The 16,484-nt window shown below is 36.8% G+C and overlaps 1 protein-coding gene across 5 annotated transcripts in view; it reads left to right on the top strand.

Annotated features, from left to right (window-relative positions):
* Nucleotides 1–14,467, top strand: part of UGGT2 (UDP-glucose glycoprotein glucosyltransferase 2) — an 80,110-nt gene extending 65,643 nt beyond the window's left edge. For 4 of the 5 annotated variants that reach the window (XM_048295793.1, XM_048295792.1, XM_048295794.1 and 1 more), the window contains 10 exons: nt 92–176; nt 1,607–1,692; nt 4,892–4,990; nt 6,225–6,309; nt 6,714–6,896; nt 8,153–8,313; nt 8,594–8,708; nt 11,512–11,628; nt 12,599–12,743; nt 13,664–14,467. In XM_048295793.1, coding sequence (XP_048151750.1) covers nt 92–176; nt 1,607–1,692; nt 4,892–4,990; nt 6,225–6,309; nt 6,714–6,896; nt 8,153–8,313; nt 8,594–8,708; nt 11,512–11,628; nt 12,599–12,743; nt 13,664–13,686 — 1,099 coding nt within the window. In that variant the 3' untranslated portion in view covers nt 13,687–14,467. Of the gene's footprint in view, nt 1–91; nt 177–1,606; nt 1,693–4,891; nt 4,991–6,208; nt 6,310–6,713; nt 6,897–8,152; nt 8,314–8,593; nt 8,709–11,511; nt 11,629–12,598; nt 12,744–13,663 lie in introns of those variants that run through there. The other variant, XM_048295796.1, reaches the window with a different exon arrangement.
* Nucleotides 14,468–16,484: the final 2,017 nt, after the last annotated feature.

Below are 16,484 nucleotides of genomic sequence, written 5' to 3'. Positions count from 1 at the left end.
AATTCTAAACCTTATTCTCTGATTCAACCCAAGTAACAATGTTTATTTTAATGAGACAGTACATTTGCATGGGTTTTTTTCCTCCTCACAGCCATGAAGGAACAGATTCTGTAGCTGATCTGACAGATGTTATTGTGGTATTAAACAACTTCAGAAGCAAAATCATCAAAGTTCAAGTATGTATGCAGTGCTTCCATATGTGAAATATGACTTTTGCTTATGTGTCTCAGGCTATATTTAATTGAAATATGTATACTGAAATATATAATTTAGATTTTGTATAATTAAAGAGAAGGATGTGCAAATTAATGTAGTTAATTTGATCCAATCAGGTTATACTAATTGTGTGGGAGATTTGTTAAATAGCTGTTAAACATAGATAACATTTATCTCATCTAGCTCAAGGTGCCCAAGCGTGTAGTCTTGGTGACTTAAATTCTCTCTGCTTACCAGGAGAGAGTCCAAAGGACTACTCATCCCAGCTCATACATGGATTTAAACCAAGAGAATGACTTCTTGAGGCATCCATTTCTCTCCAGTGACCTAGGAGAGATTTTACACAAAGTCCAGATACCAGAGTGGAAGTCAAAATTAGGTGTGTTGAATTTTACCCTAAGCTGCCAAATTTTTGTAAATGAAAATCCATTACTCTCATTAGATGTATCAAAAACATCTAATTAAGCACCACTTATATTGAGGAGAAAGATCCTCATAATACTATATATTTTCCAGTATTTTGTAAATATTTTAAAACACCAGATATGAGTCTCTTCCCCAGTCCTGTAAGTGAAAGTTTCCAGAACCGAGAGAAAATGTGTAAAACTCTGGAGCATGATGAGCCTGCCTTTAAACCACAGAGAATGGGTAAAAGGGTGCCTAATTTCCCTATTTTGAGCCAAAATAGGAATATTATTCTGTGTGAAAGGTGGTATTAAGTTTACAGCTGGAATACTTAAGCTCTGCCATTCCGTTGAACTCTAGAAACACTTCAGTGAACTGTAGGATGGGGCTTCAGGAGCGCTGGCTAAAAAGACTCATGATTTAGTGTCAACAGAAATCTGTGTTAGCTTGACAGTATAAACATGTGAAATTAATATGATTAGAATCGAGTATGTTCAGACATTCAGGGCATAAGAAGCTGTTTGGTTCTCAAAAGCAATTAGATTTCTTTTAATCAAGGAAATTGAGGTGGTAAATGAAATTAATCTTGAGCCTTTATAAGCATCTGGATAAGACAGCAGAAATTGCTTAAGCTGGATGGCAGAGCTTATGTTTCAGTGACAAATTTGTCACTTTCTCCTTGTGAAGGGCTTATGATAATGACAATTTCCTCTCAGGTAAGTTCCACTATGAGGTGCTACACTTCTGCCAGCTAATGGCTGTATCACAAACTCATGGGGGAGGAAAATGAGATAAAATTCGCCACACTTGTAGTTATTGTTAGCATAGAGATGTACAGAGGGATTGAACATGCTGACTGATTTATTAATCACCTTGTTAGTGGCTGTAGCCAGTTAATACAGCGCAGTTAGATATCACAATGCAAGTAGTAATTACTATCAACTACCTTCCCAAGTTGCACAAATGCATTTATTTTACTGACTAGGTACAGAAAAAGCCTGATAAAGTGAATGAAGAGCTTCTTACAGATGGAACAACAGAAAAAAAAGGAAATACGGAATCAGTTACAAGGTAATGCATAATTTCCCTCTAATTCAACTGTTCCAGGACATGTTTATTATTACTCATAGCAAGTAAATTTTCTTACTTGACAGTGATAGAAATGTATGAAAAGACTCTCCAAGGGATTTATAATATAAATAAAAAGGGGGAAAGATAAGCTGTAATGTCTTGTACATCTCCTTTTTTATCCCCTTCTTAATCCCTCCTTTGTACTTCCAGTTCCTCCTCATTTTATCCTTTGGCTGTTGCTTTTCGTTTTGCTGTGGCAGGGAATCAGTCTCAATGTGAAACTCTCAGCCAGTTATGTCATACTCAGATGTATCAAACTGAACATCAAAAAGCAGGCTAATGCTGCTTGTCTGCGACTAGACATAATTTATGAAATCTCAAGTAGTGTTTTTACCTTTTTCTTTAAGGTTCAAGTTCTTTAAGTAACTGTAATAAGCATCTCAAGTGTTACATTTCAGGCTAATAACTTCGTAATATTTCTAATTTGCCATTTTGAACAAGATTCAAAAAAGGTTTTCTTCAGTTTTTAGTGGCTTGGGCAATGGTTATCAGTCACAGACTGCTAAAGAAAATAAAGAAAAGGCATAGCAGTTCTACTTTATCTAGTAATCAGTTGTCTCAAGTCGGTCCTGTACACACACATCTCTTGGTAGATCCAGGACTGAGTTCTGTTCTAGCTTTAAAATATCTCATGATAAGGCCTCTTGTACCACAAGTACCTACAGACCTAGGATTATATTGAGAGTCTGTTGCTGATTTTACGTTTATCTCCATTTATCCACAGATGGTTTTACTGTTACAATATGATAGAATCACAGAATGTTAAGGGTTGGGAGGGCCCTTAAAGATCATCCAGTCTCAAACCTGCCCACCATGAGCAGGGTCACCTTCCACTAGACCAGGTTGCCCAGAGCCTCATCAGCCTGGCCTTGAACACTGCCAGAGATGGGGCAGCCACAACCTCCCAGGGCAACCTGTTCCAGTGTCTAACCTCCCCTACAGTAAAGAATTTCTTCCTAATAGCTAACCTAGATTTCCTCACTGTCAGTTTGTACTCACATTGACTAGATTCAGAAACCCTCCCAGACAACTATGCTACAGCTCTCAAAAATCTCTTGCTGTGGACCCACATTGCTGCACAAAGGTGCCTCCTTTGGAGAATGATGTTAGTTGATTTTCATTGACTTCAAGCTTCCCACCTCTAATGGGCTGCATCAAAGGATGTATGTGCAGTGATCAAAATCTTATCTCCCTCTAAGAAGGTTACAAGGCCAGAGATCTCTCAATCTTCCAGGTCTTGCCTTTTATCACAGTGGCATTCATCAGGCTCTGAGCTTGGCTGGGCCAAGGAAGCCACTCACCCAGTGAAGTTTATTTGCTCTTCCCAGTGACTCAAGGTTGTGGCTCAAAGGCAGGATTTGAGGCTGACTGTCAGCCTGTTGCCATCTAGGACCTTGTCAAATACCCTTCCTTTTTGTTATCCCAGAATGAGAACAATATCCACCAGCACAATGTTCACTACAGGAACCCCACGTGTGCTCTAACATGGAAGCTGTGCACACCACGTTGCCCAAGCATTTTCAAAACTGAGCTGCCCTTCTCCAGCTGACTGCTTTTCCCACGTGACCTTATAGGTCAACCCAGCAGCTTTGGGAGATTTCTGCTTTCTGTAAAGCTTTGCAGAATTAATATGTTCAAGATCCTTGCATCAAACCCTGATTTTCTTTGTTCGCATGTGGTGGCTGCATTATAAAAAGCTTGATATTCTTTCAGTCCTGCTATCATTAAATATAAGACATGAGACAAAAAGTCAGGAAGAAAGGAGACAGACCGCTTGGACCTGGGAACTGCAGTCTGTTCAGCCTGTGAGAGTTCAGTGCTGGTTGAGAGGTTGTCTGTCTTCTTTGAAGATGCCACACCATGCAGACAATGCCACTCCACTGATGTCTTTCTCTTTCACCATGCCTGAATGAAAAGAGCGTGGGTGTCTCAAAAGATTATTCACACCACTTAAACACATTGCAGCCTCTCAGCTATTTCTGAGGTTTCAGCTTTGTATTAGTGGAGTGATCTGAATTCTTTTGAATACACTGGAGATCTGAGACTTGTCTCATTTGCTCTTAAAGATTATGAGGATACTTATTTTTACACTTTCTAAAGGATACTTTTAAAAGGGATATAACCAGAAGAAAAAGTAATAGGAGTGACTCATGCAATCTAAGTGTGTGAGGAATGACTCACTTCACAAAAAATACTGTTGAGGTGAATTTCCAACAGTATCAAGCCATACTGTAACCAATCTGGCTGTGCAGTTCTGAGATCTGTGAAGCAGTGCCTGAGGGAGACTGCAGCCACCATCTCCTCCTGGCTCTTTGTGCTGGAAGGCAGATTAAAAGCCAGTCCTGGTAGACTTACGTATTCAAAGCTAGCAAAGAATGCTGTGCAGTGGAAACAGAAACCTCTGTACAACATACCTCTTATAGGGACAGGAATTGGATTAATTTGAAGAAGAATTCTGCAAGTGTTACAAGAAACACTTGGGAAATCCCATTACCAGAGACCACTGAATGTTATGAGAGTATTCTGGAAAAGGCTACAACTCCTCAGCCTTGTCATTTGCTGTTGGGACAACCCTGGGCTAAATAAGTGATTTGGCCTCATGTGGCCATCTTTTTCTTATGTTCAGTCTTAGAGGATATAGTCAGTTTAACCATTTATGGGGCTGTGCAGACCTCCTTCACTTCCAGAATATGCATTGGTTGTTCTGCTGTAGAATGCATGTGGATGTAGAATGCATGTGGGTGAAGCTTGGAAAACAACTGTGTCCGATTTTAAAAATTACCAGTTTTACAGATATTCTGTCTGTGTGTATTTCTGGTTTGATTTTTTTTTTTTTTTAACTTTGATAAAACGTGGAATTCTTGTCAAATTTGGGTTTTGTTTGAATGAAAATATTGAAGACTGCTGTAGTGCCATTGTTTGTCCTAAGTGACTGGGTATGATGTGTTGCTCCCAAAAGATTTTTGGTATCATAGGCATGTGCAGTGGAAGTAGAATGTAAGTGTATTTGTTTACTGTAGAATGTGTATTTCTTTTGTGTATTTTCTTATTTCTGATTCCCTATGAACTTAATGGTAATTTAGTAGGATTTTTTTATGCTGAACGTTTACTTTATATAATTATTTATAATAATTCTTAGATTTTCAGAAGAAATTCCAACAGATGTGAAGGAAAAGAAAAGTGATATTCTTAACATATTTTCTGTTGCTTCAGGCCATTTATATGAACGTTTTTTAAGGTAAGGAAAGGTTAAAAGGGAAACAAGAATTTCATATATGAACATTTTTTAAGGTAAGGAAAGGTTAAAAGGGAAACAAGAATTTCATAGCAATACTCTAAATTCTCTTCGTAAAACTAAGCAATCTAAAGAAACTGACTTTTTAAACAACATCTGAGTGGTAAATTTTCAAAACATTGGAAAGTTGTATACAGTGAGGACTAAATTAATCTTTAAGAACAAAGTGATTCAACATACAGATGTTCAAAAATACCGTTATTCTTTGAAGACAGAAAATGTCTTTCATGTGTGAAGTCCAAACATAAAAGATGAAGTTCAGCCTTTTTGTATAAAGACACACCAGAAGTGGCTTCATTAGAGTTGTATCTATTTGTGTTTAGTCCAAACTGTGGATTTACTACATGCACATATGGCCTTACTGATCTCAGGGCTCTTTCAATGAGCAGTGATTGCTTTTAAGGAATCCTTTACAGTGTTGCCTAATCTGTTCACAACCATCTCTGTTACTTTTATGATCTGAGCACACGTTTAGTGATTTGACTGCTGAGTCATCTGAACTTTGAGCATTGTGTTTCTTTCCTTCAACCACCTTCATAAAGGGAAAAGACACATTTACTCTAAAGGAGAAAAAGGGATCTTAAAACATCCTACCTGCTGCTTTCTTATTTTCGAGTTCATTATATCTTGATTTTTAAGTCAGACGTGACCTCTTGTAAGGTTTAAGACATTGCTTATCTCTCTGGTTGCACCAAACAAAGGCCATGATGGTGAAAAGTAATTGAACCCAAAATAGTAATTCTTAGTGTAATTCTTACTAAGGATTTTCTGAACAGGATCTGACTTACACTCTGTGTTTTTATTTTCAGCAACCTATTAAACTCAACCAATATATTCTAAAATAATTCCAGGCTATTTCAGTAGCCAAGTTAATATAAGGTAGTAACCATTATTCTAATTTTGTCAGGCACCTCTCTTAGAATAAAACATTTTAATAGATCCACTTTTGAAATTGTTCTTCCTACTATTGCTTAGCCAATCTGAATCAAATAAGGCCATCTCAAAGTGCCCTTGAACACGTGCTCTTTAAAGCTTTTAATTAGAAATAGGTAGAAATTTCTACTTAAACTGGGTTAAAGAAATTTATACTTAGAGAGTTTTAGTACTTTTTAAGTGCAGTTGAAATTTAATGACCTGTGTGTATTTGTTTGTTTATTGTAGACTTATGTTTCCACAGAATTATGATGCTTTCTGTCCTACGTCATACAAAAACACCAGTTAAATTTTGGTTTCTGAAAAACTATCTCTCCCCAACTTTTAAGGTAGGAGAAGAGTCTTCCTCTTTTTTTCCTTTAAAAATTTAAGTAATATTTTTAAAATTACAATTGACTAATTATATCATTCAAATTAAATTTTCACAGTGGAAAATGATCCTTGAATCTATTAAATACCAATAGTTTTAAAAGCATTAGGTATAAGGTTCTTCTCTTCTGGAACTCTAAGCCCAGTGATAAATTATAATAATTTATTCTCTTCTGATGAAATGCTTTCTCTATTGGTGTAGCTGAGGATACTGCTAAAACCAAGGGAACATTTTAAAATAATAAATTGTCCAGTCAGTAAGGCCAACACAGCTGCAGCTGCCCTGTAACATTCACTTCTTTTCCTTTTGAGTCCTTGTGTGTCTCATATATGTGCACCTGATAGTTTTTTGTTCTTCTTCTAGGATGTAATTCCTCACATGGCTAAAAAATATGGGTTCAAGTATGAGTTGGTACAGTACAAGTGGCCCCGCTGGCTTTATCAACAGACAGAAAAACAAAGAATTATCTGGGGCTACAAAATTCTTTTCTTGGATGTTCTTTTCCCTTTGGCTGTGGATAAAATAATATTTGTTGATGCCGACCAGGTAAGAAAAAATAATGGTATATTAACTGTATGAGGAATTAATTCGGGCTTAAATTGATCTAGTTTCATTCTCTGTGGCCATTTTACTCAGCTGTTGGTCTCGTAAGACTGTTGCAGTTGTCCAAACTAAACCAGTGGTGTTGCAGAATGTAAATGCAAGAATTTCACTTGTCTTCAGTCATGTGGGCATTAAGAATTTCACTACACTGAGTTGTCCTAAATTGTCTGTGGAGAGAGAAAGGCACTTGGAGAGATGTGTGTGATCTTAAAGGTGCATTTCACTGTAAGCATATTGGAGTGATTCCATCTCTGGGTTGATTGTGAAAGGAATTCTGCACTATGGCCAGAGTCTGAGGTGATTTGGACCTTTTGAATGACTTCTAGATGGCTGAAATTCTTCAAGATTAATTCTGTCTCTATTTTAAATTTGTATGCGGTCCTTCGTTCAGGAATGAATATTGTAAAATATACTCAAAGGCAAAGTGCTGTCTCAGATGAGACATTGAAGAGTTTATCACAAGGTTATTAAAAATATTGGGACAAATTCTAATGTATTTTGGTCCTTTTCCAAAGCTTGAGAATAAATGAAATTTAGGTGTAGCAATTCAGACTGCAACTTTCTGCAATTTCATCTGGATACACTGCCTGGGAACACTGGTTGTCTGTCCTAACTACTGTAATGACTTCTCTGTGCTCCCAAATAGCTAAAACTCTTTTTTACCTCTGATGAATTAGGTAAGTGGGGTTTGATGGAAGAAGGGTTGATTAGCAAATAAAGGGCATTTGTAAAATGTCATTATAACCCCTTTTTGAAAATACTTCACCATTAGATACAAGGATTTTTCAAATGATGCAATAATTTTGGAGCGCCCAAGTTGGGTAACACATAGGAAGGATTCTTTAGAAGGGACATGACTGGGAGATTTCTAAAGTTATGTTTCTTAATTAAGGAATTTAATATTGGGCAACCAGAAACACTGGTCTGTGAATTAAAAATATATTGCCAGTTTAATTTAATTTGCTCAATAAATGTGTTGCACAGGTGACCACTGTTAATAATATAGTAAACTTTTTTTTTTTCTTGAAGAATAATTTAGTAAATATCTCCCATTGGAATACTTTATCTATACCCCACTGTTGTAGTGTCTCAGGGGTTTTTTTTAAATTAAACTTTGTGAAGCCTGCTGCAATACCTACCCTCATATGCATACCTTGGAAACAGTATTAAATTATAAAAATAAACATCATCTTACTTAGATTGTGAGAAGTGACCTGAAAGAACTCAGAGACCTAGACCTCAATGGAGCTCCCTACGGATACACTCCTTTCTGTGACAGCCGCAGAGAGATGGATGGCTACCGCTTCTGGAAATCGGGATACTGGGCATCACACCTCGGGAAAAGGAAATACCATATCAGGTAGGATCACCCCTTACACACTTTCTGTACATTTGACTAAAAACTGGATGTTGGTGCTGATCACTGAGGCATTCAAGAGCCCTTCTCAGTAAGAGATGAATAAGGCAGGAATTCTGATGACATACTGATTTCACTATCTTATGGTAGCTTCAGCCACTAAATAAAGAAAAATATCCCTTCAGGATGGAAACATGTTTTACTTCCTTGTTACTTTTATTACTGTTATCAAAAAGAAGGTGAAACCCCAGAAATCTTAGTTCTTTTTTTTTAATCCTTTTAGTGCCTTGTATGTTGTGGATCTGAAGAAGTTCAGGAAGATTGCAGCTGGAGACAGGCTTCGGGGCCAGTACCAGGCTCTTAGTCAAGATCCAAACAGTCTGTCAAATCTAGATCAGGTATATATGGCTTTAAGCATTTTTGGGTCTATTCTCTTTATCTTTCTCAATATGCATGGAGTATCTTGTATCTCAACATAAATGTTATATAATTCTAAAACTATTTCCCATTTACTGCTGTTTTAGCCCGTTTTCAGGTGTGCATATGAGCACAGTTCCGAAAACTGAACACTGATGATTATTTTTAATTTTAAAAATGAGGAAAAACCCCAACATACAGGACTTTTCACCTTTATTTGTAGTTGTCCTGTGTGCATTTGTGTTCTTCTGATAACTGTATATTCTGATAATGGTAATTATATTCTTGTTTAGCAAGAGCTTGTTTCCTTTTTCTTCTTTTTTTCCATTAACGTAAATTTAATTTTCCTTTGTAAGCTAACTGCAAATGCACTCTGGTGGTGGCTGTACATGGTCACCCTGGGGTGGACCATGGAGTTTGTCTCACTTTGAGTGAACTTCAGAAGACTTCAGAAGTGAAATTGTCCCTACTTTTGGTGTTTTCCTTGTGGAATTACTAAAGCACAGAAGATTTTTACCTGCCTCTAGCAGCAACAGGATCCTACGGTAGCAAAGCCCACATTTCTCAGGGCTTTTCCACACCCTTGCTCTCCGAGCAAGTTTCTCTTACATAAGGACATTATTGCCACTCACATGGTTCTTTTCCCAGAAATGAAAGTAAAAATTGAAAATAGCAGTTCTTACGATACTGGACAAAGAAAAGTGGAAATACAACCACACTAAAAACTCAAACTAGACTGGACACCTGGAGCTGGAGCAGCCTTTAGCTGAATGTTGAGAGCAAAAGGCTGATTTAACAGCAACAGAGTTCCCCTCTTTGTGGACAACAGAATGGATTACTGGCCCTGATCACCCATGCAGAGTCCTGATGTGATAGAGCTGTGTGTTCCCCAAACACAGTCTTACCCACATGCCTTTCAGAAAGACCTTTTAAGATTCAGAGGTTACAGGGTTTCCACCATAATGCTGGTTTTCAGAAAATTGGTTTTATCCAAGTTCTCAAAATATGAAAACTTCTCATTTTAAGATTCTTATCTTTCCAATTACAGCATTAATACATGATAGCATAAAACTCTTCTAAGACTGTTGGATCAAATCAAAAGCCACTTGAGGACCAGATGTTAAGGTAGCTAAATCTTGGCAGAATGGAATTGGAATCACTTTGGAAAGTGAATATTTCAAAGTAACATTTTCATAATAATCTGGTTTGACTGTATTGATAGGAACTACTTGCTGTCTTTGTTGCCACTTCTTACACAAAATACAGCAATGCTGCTGGAAATACAAACCACAGTGCAATGTATTTGAGACCTGGAGAGCTTTCATCCACTGCTAAGGATGCATTATGACTCTTATTACTATTTTCATTTTAAAGACCTGTCTGGAGTGCTCACTGCCCTTCTCAAAGAAGCAGCAATCTCAGCTCTCTGCTAATCTGCTGGCAGTGCCATCTTCATGGGTGGTAGTTAAGGTTCTTAAACCACAAAAGAGAAGTAGATAGAAGGGAAAATGGTGATTTTAAATGCCAAGGAGAATAAGTATAGAACTCCTAGGGAGAAAAAATTACACATAATAAAAACTAGACTTCCAGGACAGTAATTTTGTTCAGAGGGTTTTTTGTATTAATTCTTTTTTTGTTTACTTGAAATGCTGAAACTAACAGCTGACTTTCTACTTTTTACTCCATGTAACAATTGTTAAATTCACAGCTTCTAAAAGAAGTGTAGTAACTCAGGAATTGCAATTTCATTTAGAATGTCAGAGAGGCACAACAGAAAACCAGTCTCTCTTTTTTTGGAATTGAAATGGTGAAAAACTATTTTTTGATCTTCCAAAAATTAAAAGTTTTTCAAAAAATAAAGCATTTCAATTAATGTTGGATGTCTTGGCTCTCTGTGTACTAATATTTGATGAAATCTTTCTGCACTAATGTCTCTATTTGAGTGAAGTTATTGCTGCATTATGAAAGATGTATATGTGCTATTTTATTCTGTCACTTTTAGCAGTGTGAACGGGCAAAACAAGATGTGACTAATACTTTATTATTCTAATGAGACATTTATTTTAAAATATAATGTAAGGGTTGCACATGTGAGGGAGCTTACAAGTGGACATACCAGTTATGACCCCTGTTGTTTGTAACTCTGGCCCCAGAGTATGTGCAGTGAGCGACTGCCTGAGGTTGTTCTCATTTACAAATGCTGTTCCCTGCATTCAGCCAGATCTTGGTTCAGAGGCTTCATGATGAGACTACCTGACTCTATGTAATAAAGGTCAAAAAACCCAGAAGTAAAGTAAGGAACATAGCCAGAACAGCAGTTTAAAAGCTTTTCCTTCTCAACCTCATGTTTCTGGAAGCCATTTTCCTAGAAGTCATCTAAATTTAAAGTAGTGGCGTAATTCTATATTATTTCTTTTTTGAGTTGTTTGTTTTTAATTTAAGGAAAGGAAAGCTGGTTTGAGTTTTGCTTTTTAGTAGTATTTATAGTATGACAGGCAGTATCTGAGCCAGGGGTATCAGACAGAAGTATTGCTCATGTCAAGCTAAGGGAGGACAGACTTAAGGACCAGAAAAAATTGCTTGACAAGTGAGATGTGGAGTTGGCCATCAAAATGAGCATGACCAAATGTTGAATCTACTTGGAAAAGAACTGGGTGAGCACTTAGAAGGAAATGTAAGAACAATTTCCAGAAATGGTAATAGGAAAAATACTTTTAAATAGCAGCTTGATAACCAGTTACATTACATTCAATGCTAATTTATGATTTTATGAAATTTGTACAGGATCTTCCCAATAATATGATTCATCAAGTAGCCATTAAGTCTCTCCCTCAGGAGTGGCTTTGGTGTGAAACCTGGTGTGATGATAAGTCCAAGAAAAAGGCTAAAACAATAGACCTGGTGAGTTGATCCTGACTTAAATGAGTTCTATTGATTAACAACTTTGCTGTGATTTCTGGGGCTTTTGAGGTTAAGTGTATGTCATGTCATGAAGGCAGCAGCCTTGCTGGAAGGCACTGCAACACTCCATCCCTTCCCCTGAAACATTTTCTCCTCTGAGATCTCTCCCACTTGCTCTGTACAAGTTTGCTTACATTAGAGCTGAAGACTGTACCAAAGAATTAAGTATTGCTGTCTCTTAACTGGACAGGATTGAGGCTTTTCATGCTCATACACATATTCGCCTTATAATTTTTCCACAGTCAGCCAAGTTACTGGGACTGTGAGGAAGTGCTGTTACCTGTCTGGGCATTTGTGAGCTCAATCGCTCCCCATATAGAAGGTTCCTCCAGAACCCACTGACTTAACATTATCATGGTGTTCTTGGTCTGTTTCATTGCTGTAAACAGGAGATAAAGCAAAGCTTAAAAAGTGTAGTGCTCGGGAGACTATCCATGTTCAGGAAGAAGAAAGTTTCTTTCTTTGGGGATAGAAACAGAGAGAAAATTCTTCTTCCTGTCATTATTTACCCCATCCCATTTTTCCCCCCATTTTGATTTTTTGACAACACACACACACACAGTTTGTGATGCTTTAGATACAATTTGGAAGAAAAACAGGTAGTTGGGACTTGGTGTGACTTTTCAGTATGTAAATAGTTTTGCTTTCTTTGTGTCTTTACAGTTGTTAAAATGAGCTTTGTGCACTAAAGGCTGGTGCTCTCTGTTCAAAACCCACCTCAGGGTCAGTTTCAATATACTAATGTGAATCTTGTATCTCCCTGGGTAACTTTGTCTAAATCTTAGTAGTGTTGTGCTATACATATAGTCAGGAAAAGAAAAGTATTTACAATTCATTGGAGCTACATTCTCTGAAAAGGTGTTATTTTCACATTTGGTTTGTTTACATCTAACATGTTTTAAACTTTCAGTGCAACAACCCCCAAACCAAAGAACCAAAACTAAAGGCTGCTGCCCGGATAGTTCCTGAATGGGTTGATTATGACTCTGAGATCCGAAACTTAATACAGCAAATTGAGAGAGAGAAGAAAAATCTAACGTCATCATCTCAGAAAGGTAATTTACATGCATATTCAGCTGTTGGCTTTTAAAAATTAAATATTAGTATAGTTGAAATTAAGATTGGGGTCAGTAGGCACAAATCTTGTGTTTGTGTAATTTCCCTTGCTCTTAGAGAAATGGTGTGGGGTTTGACAGTCATGTGATGCTTCTTTACACAGGAGTTACACTGAGAGGACAAAACCTCTTGTTTCATGCCAGAATCTAAGAGAAAGTTCAGTGGGGTCCTGTGCCTGGACCTGAGACACAATGTGTGACCACCAGTCACACATTTCAGCCACAAATATTAAACAAAGCACATTAGCTTAGACTTCACTTAGATACTCTAAAGCTCATGTCTATTAAGCAGTAGGGAACTGAGTATTAATTTGCCTCTGCATCTCTCACTGCACGCTTATCTACCCAGGCCTTTTTGCACTAGACTAAATTCTATTTGGATTAGTTTGAGGGGATTTGGTTTCTTTTGTTTGTTTGGGTTTTTTTTGTTTTGTTATGTTTTGGGGTTTTCTTAACTAAAATTGTTTTAAAGTGAATTAGTTAAATAGCATGAAAAACTTAGACAAACAAAACCCAAAACCAAAAAATCCAAGTCCCACTTGACTTCTTGGAGTGATGTGAAACAAAATGAAAAGATGATCTCAGCTCCCAGGGTTGAAGAAAAAACTTAGCAGATAAACATTTAAAAGTTTTGAGCAGAGGAACAAATTCACTTTTCCTAATAAAGAATTCTTAGTGGGTTTTACTCTTTGTGAAAGCTTACACTCAGTTTGTAGCAAGGCTCCACAAATAAAGTCCCTGTTGCTCAACTGACTGATTAACAAAAAATGGAAAGTAAAGGGCTTTCTCGACATTTTACAAACCCAGGCATTGTCTTTATGTAACTCTTTTTGGTGTGGTTTTTTTCCCTTTGGTTACAGGTCTCAAGCACGATGAACTTTAGCACAGCCCGTGACCAGCAATGGTGACAGCTCCAGAGTCTTCTGGGAAGGACTGAACGGAATTTACAGCTGTTATATTGGCACTATTTGCAACATTCTTTAATGTGAAGTCAAATATTTTATAACTTAAAGTGTTATTTAAAACATTTTAAATGCAATACAAAAATGGGAAATCCACCGGTACTTGGGGGTTTGGGGTTTTTTAACTAGTATGGAGCAGCTTTCCCTGTTGCTTTGCTTTTCTTTTCCTTCTTTAAAGTACAGTTTTCCCAGAGGAGTTTGGAGTATGAAGAAAGATGTGTTCAGCATTGTCAGTCTGGGGGAGGACACACACACAATGAATATGTACTTGAAAACTGTTTTATGCATTAGGCTGATGTATTTAAACATCAAAAATTTTGATTATATGCCCATAGTTTTGTCCCTAGAGAAATGCTGTGGTCACAAAGAATTTCATAAAAGGTAACGTGTGTCATTTAGACTACACAAAGATAAGTCCACGTGGGAGCTAAAGCAGGGAATGACACTTCCCATTTACTATGCAGGATTACTGCACTTTTACAGATTTTAAAAACTAATTTTTGATTCTTAGGCTCCTTTTGGCCACTTGAATAGTGTGTGATAAAATTCCATTATGGTTTTGGTTGAGGTGATTTTCCAACGAGCATCCATTGCATCAGAAGGTCAGTACCTGAAAGCTGCTTTTACTCACTTTTGATTATCATCATCCTGTTTCTAACTGAAAGTAAAATAATAAAATACATGAGTATTTTTTGACTATCAGTGGTGTCTCCTGTAATTTTCTCAACCTGTATTCACAAAACCGTTGCTTTAATGGGATACTGACATTTTGATCCCAGAAAAATTGCAGGGCAAAGTTCCTGCAATACACATATTTGAAAATGGGGAATTTGTGTCTTAAACTGAAATCTAATGCCTTAACTACAGACCCTGTTCTTCAGGCTGTGCTGGTTTCAAACTGGGATTGGATGAGACCATACATTCTTCTGAGAACAACTTAATGCAGTCTTCCAGTTTAAATGCTTGGAATTATAGAAGACCAGGTAATTTGCACTAAGTGGGTGAATCAGCAATGAGTTGCACATTATTTCCATAGCAGCAAATAACTGAATAAACAATAAGAGAAATGAAGCCTATTTTGTATCCACTGTCATTGTCGTCAGGTACTGGTTATTTACAATTTCTTACTGTAAGAGCAAGTATTTCAAATCCCATGTTGCTGGTATTTTTCAAGCCATTTTACCAAGTAATGTGAGACATGCAGGTTTTTGTACAGCTTACTGTATTTTTTGTTTCACCTTTATGTATTTTAAACAGTTTTAACATGTCACATAGAGATTTTTAGGTGCCTGTTGAGGGATTTCCTTTGTATGAAGTACCCAGTGGGGTACTTCCTGTGTAACCCAATAGCAACAGTCACTAAAGCCTAATGTCAGTTCTCTTTACCTCTGTCCCATTTCAGTGCAGGAGCTGTTTCGTTATCCTTGTCCTCTTAATTACATCAGGGCATCATGCAGCAAGTCAAATATATTTGAACATAAACTTTAAGTTGGTATTTTTATACCACAGAGATGGACTTGTAATTGACTCAGCAGATACATATGCACTACTATAAATTCCATGCATAACAAGGAAATAACTGATTCTCCATATCAGAGGACAAAAACCCCAAACCATTATTCAACTGTTTATTTTATTTTCAAAATATTTTTCTAAGCTTATGCTTCCACCCTGCTGCCTGACTCTGCAGCAGCATTTCACATTGATCTGCCTTGGTATTCCATGCTTGAAGCACACATTGGAAAACTTGCTTTAGGACAGAAGTTAAAGGTTCTTTAAGAAACCTTAATTCTCTTTAATTATGATTATCTGTGTGAGAGTGTTATGCAGTATAAAAAGTGGTTAATTCATGCACTGATTTCATGTTCATTTTCTATAGCTTCTTTTTAAAATTGGATTACCTCTACTGGCTTTAAAAAAAGAAATAACTCTTTAAATACTGTTTCCTTGAGATTACTGGAATGGCTAGAATATAATTTTATAAATGTAATTTGCTGGAGATATTTTGAATATGTAAAAGGTTTCATGCAATTTTCTACAGTGTTTTATATATTTGTAAAAAATGTTCTACAGTATTTCTTTTTTTCTGCATAAAATACTACTTTCAAAGAAAGCTCTTTTTTTGAGATATAGAATGGTTTATAAAATAAGAAAGGTCCCACAAATACATTCACTACTTTTTAAAGCAGCACTTTGAGTCATTAGCATATCATTATATTTTTAATACTAAATCCATGGATTGTATATGTTGTACAAAATATTAAAAGGTACCACTGGAGAAAAAAGATGATTATTCTCTGTTCTCCCTTTTAGTATTACACAATAACCATTCCTGACTTGGTGAACAGGTCCAAAGCAAAAGAATGGCAGCAAGTCCTCAAATGTCTTCAAGCTGTGAGTGTTTTTGCAGGGAAGCAACAGCAATGTTCAGAACGAGGCATCTGCTGTAGGGTGAGGTGTTGAGGTGCAGAGAGAGCTTATTTTTTATTTCCAGTCTCTGTGCTCTGCCCTGTGAAAGGGAACATATCCTGGTTTAGAATGTTGCCAAAACATGGGACAATTCAGTAAATACGCAAAGGAGTATTTAAACTATTCCAATGAAGGGATTTTACAATTTATATTCCTATTACAGTGTCTTTTCTATGTCTTGATCTTTTTGCTATTAGCTGGTAAGTTTAACAGAAAATGAACAAACCAGGCATTAGTGCGGTATTGTTGA

Source organism: Corvus hawaiiensis, chromosome 2 (assembly GCF_020740725.1).
Source record: "Corvus hawaiiensis isolate bCorHaw1 chromosome 2, bCorHaw1.pri.cur, whole genome shotgun sequence".
NCBI lineage: Eukaryota > Metazoa > Chordata > Aves > Passeriformes > Corvidae > Corvus > Corvus hawaiiensis.
The sequence above is the reverse complement of the archived record's forward strand: the minus strand, read 5'-3'. Positions and strand labels throughout refer to the sequence as shown.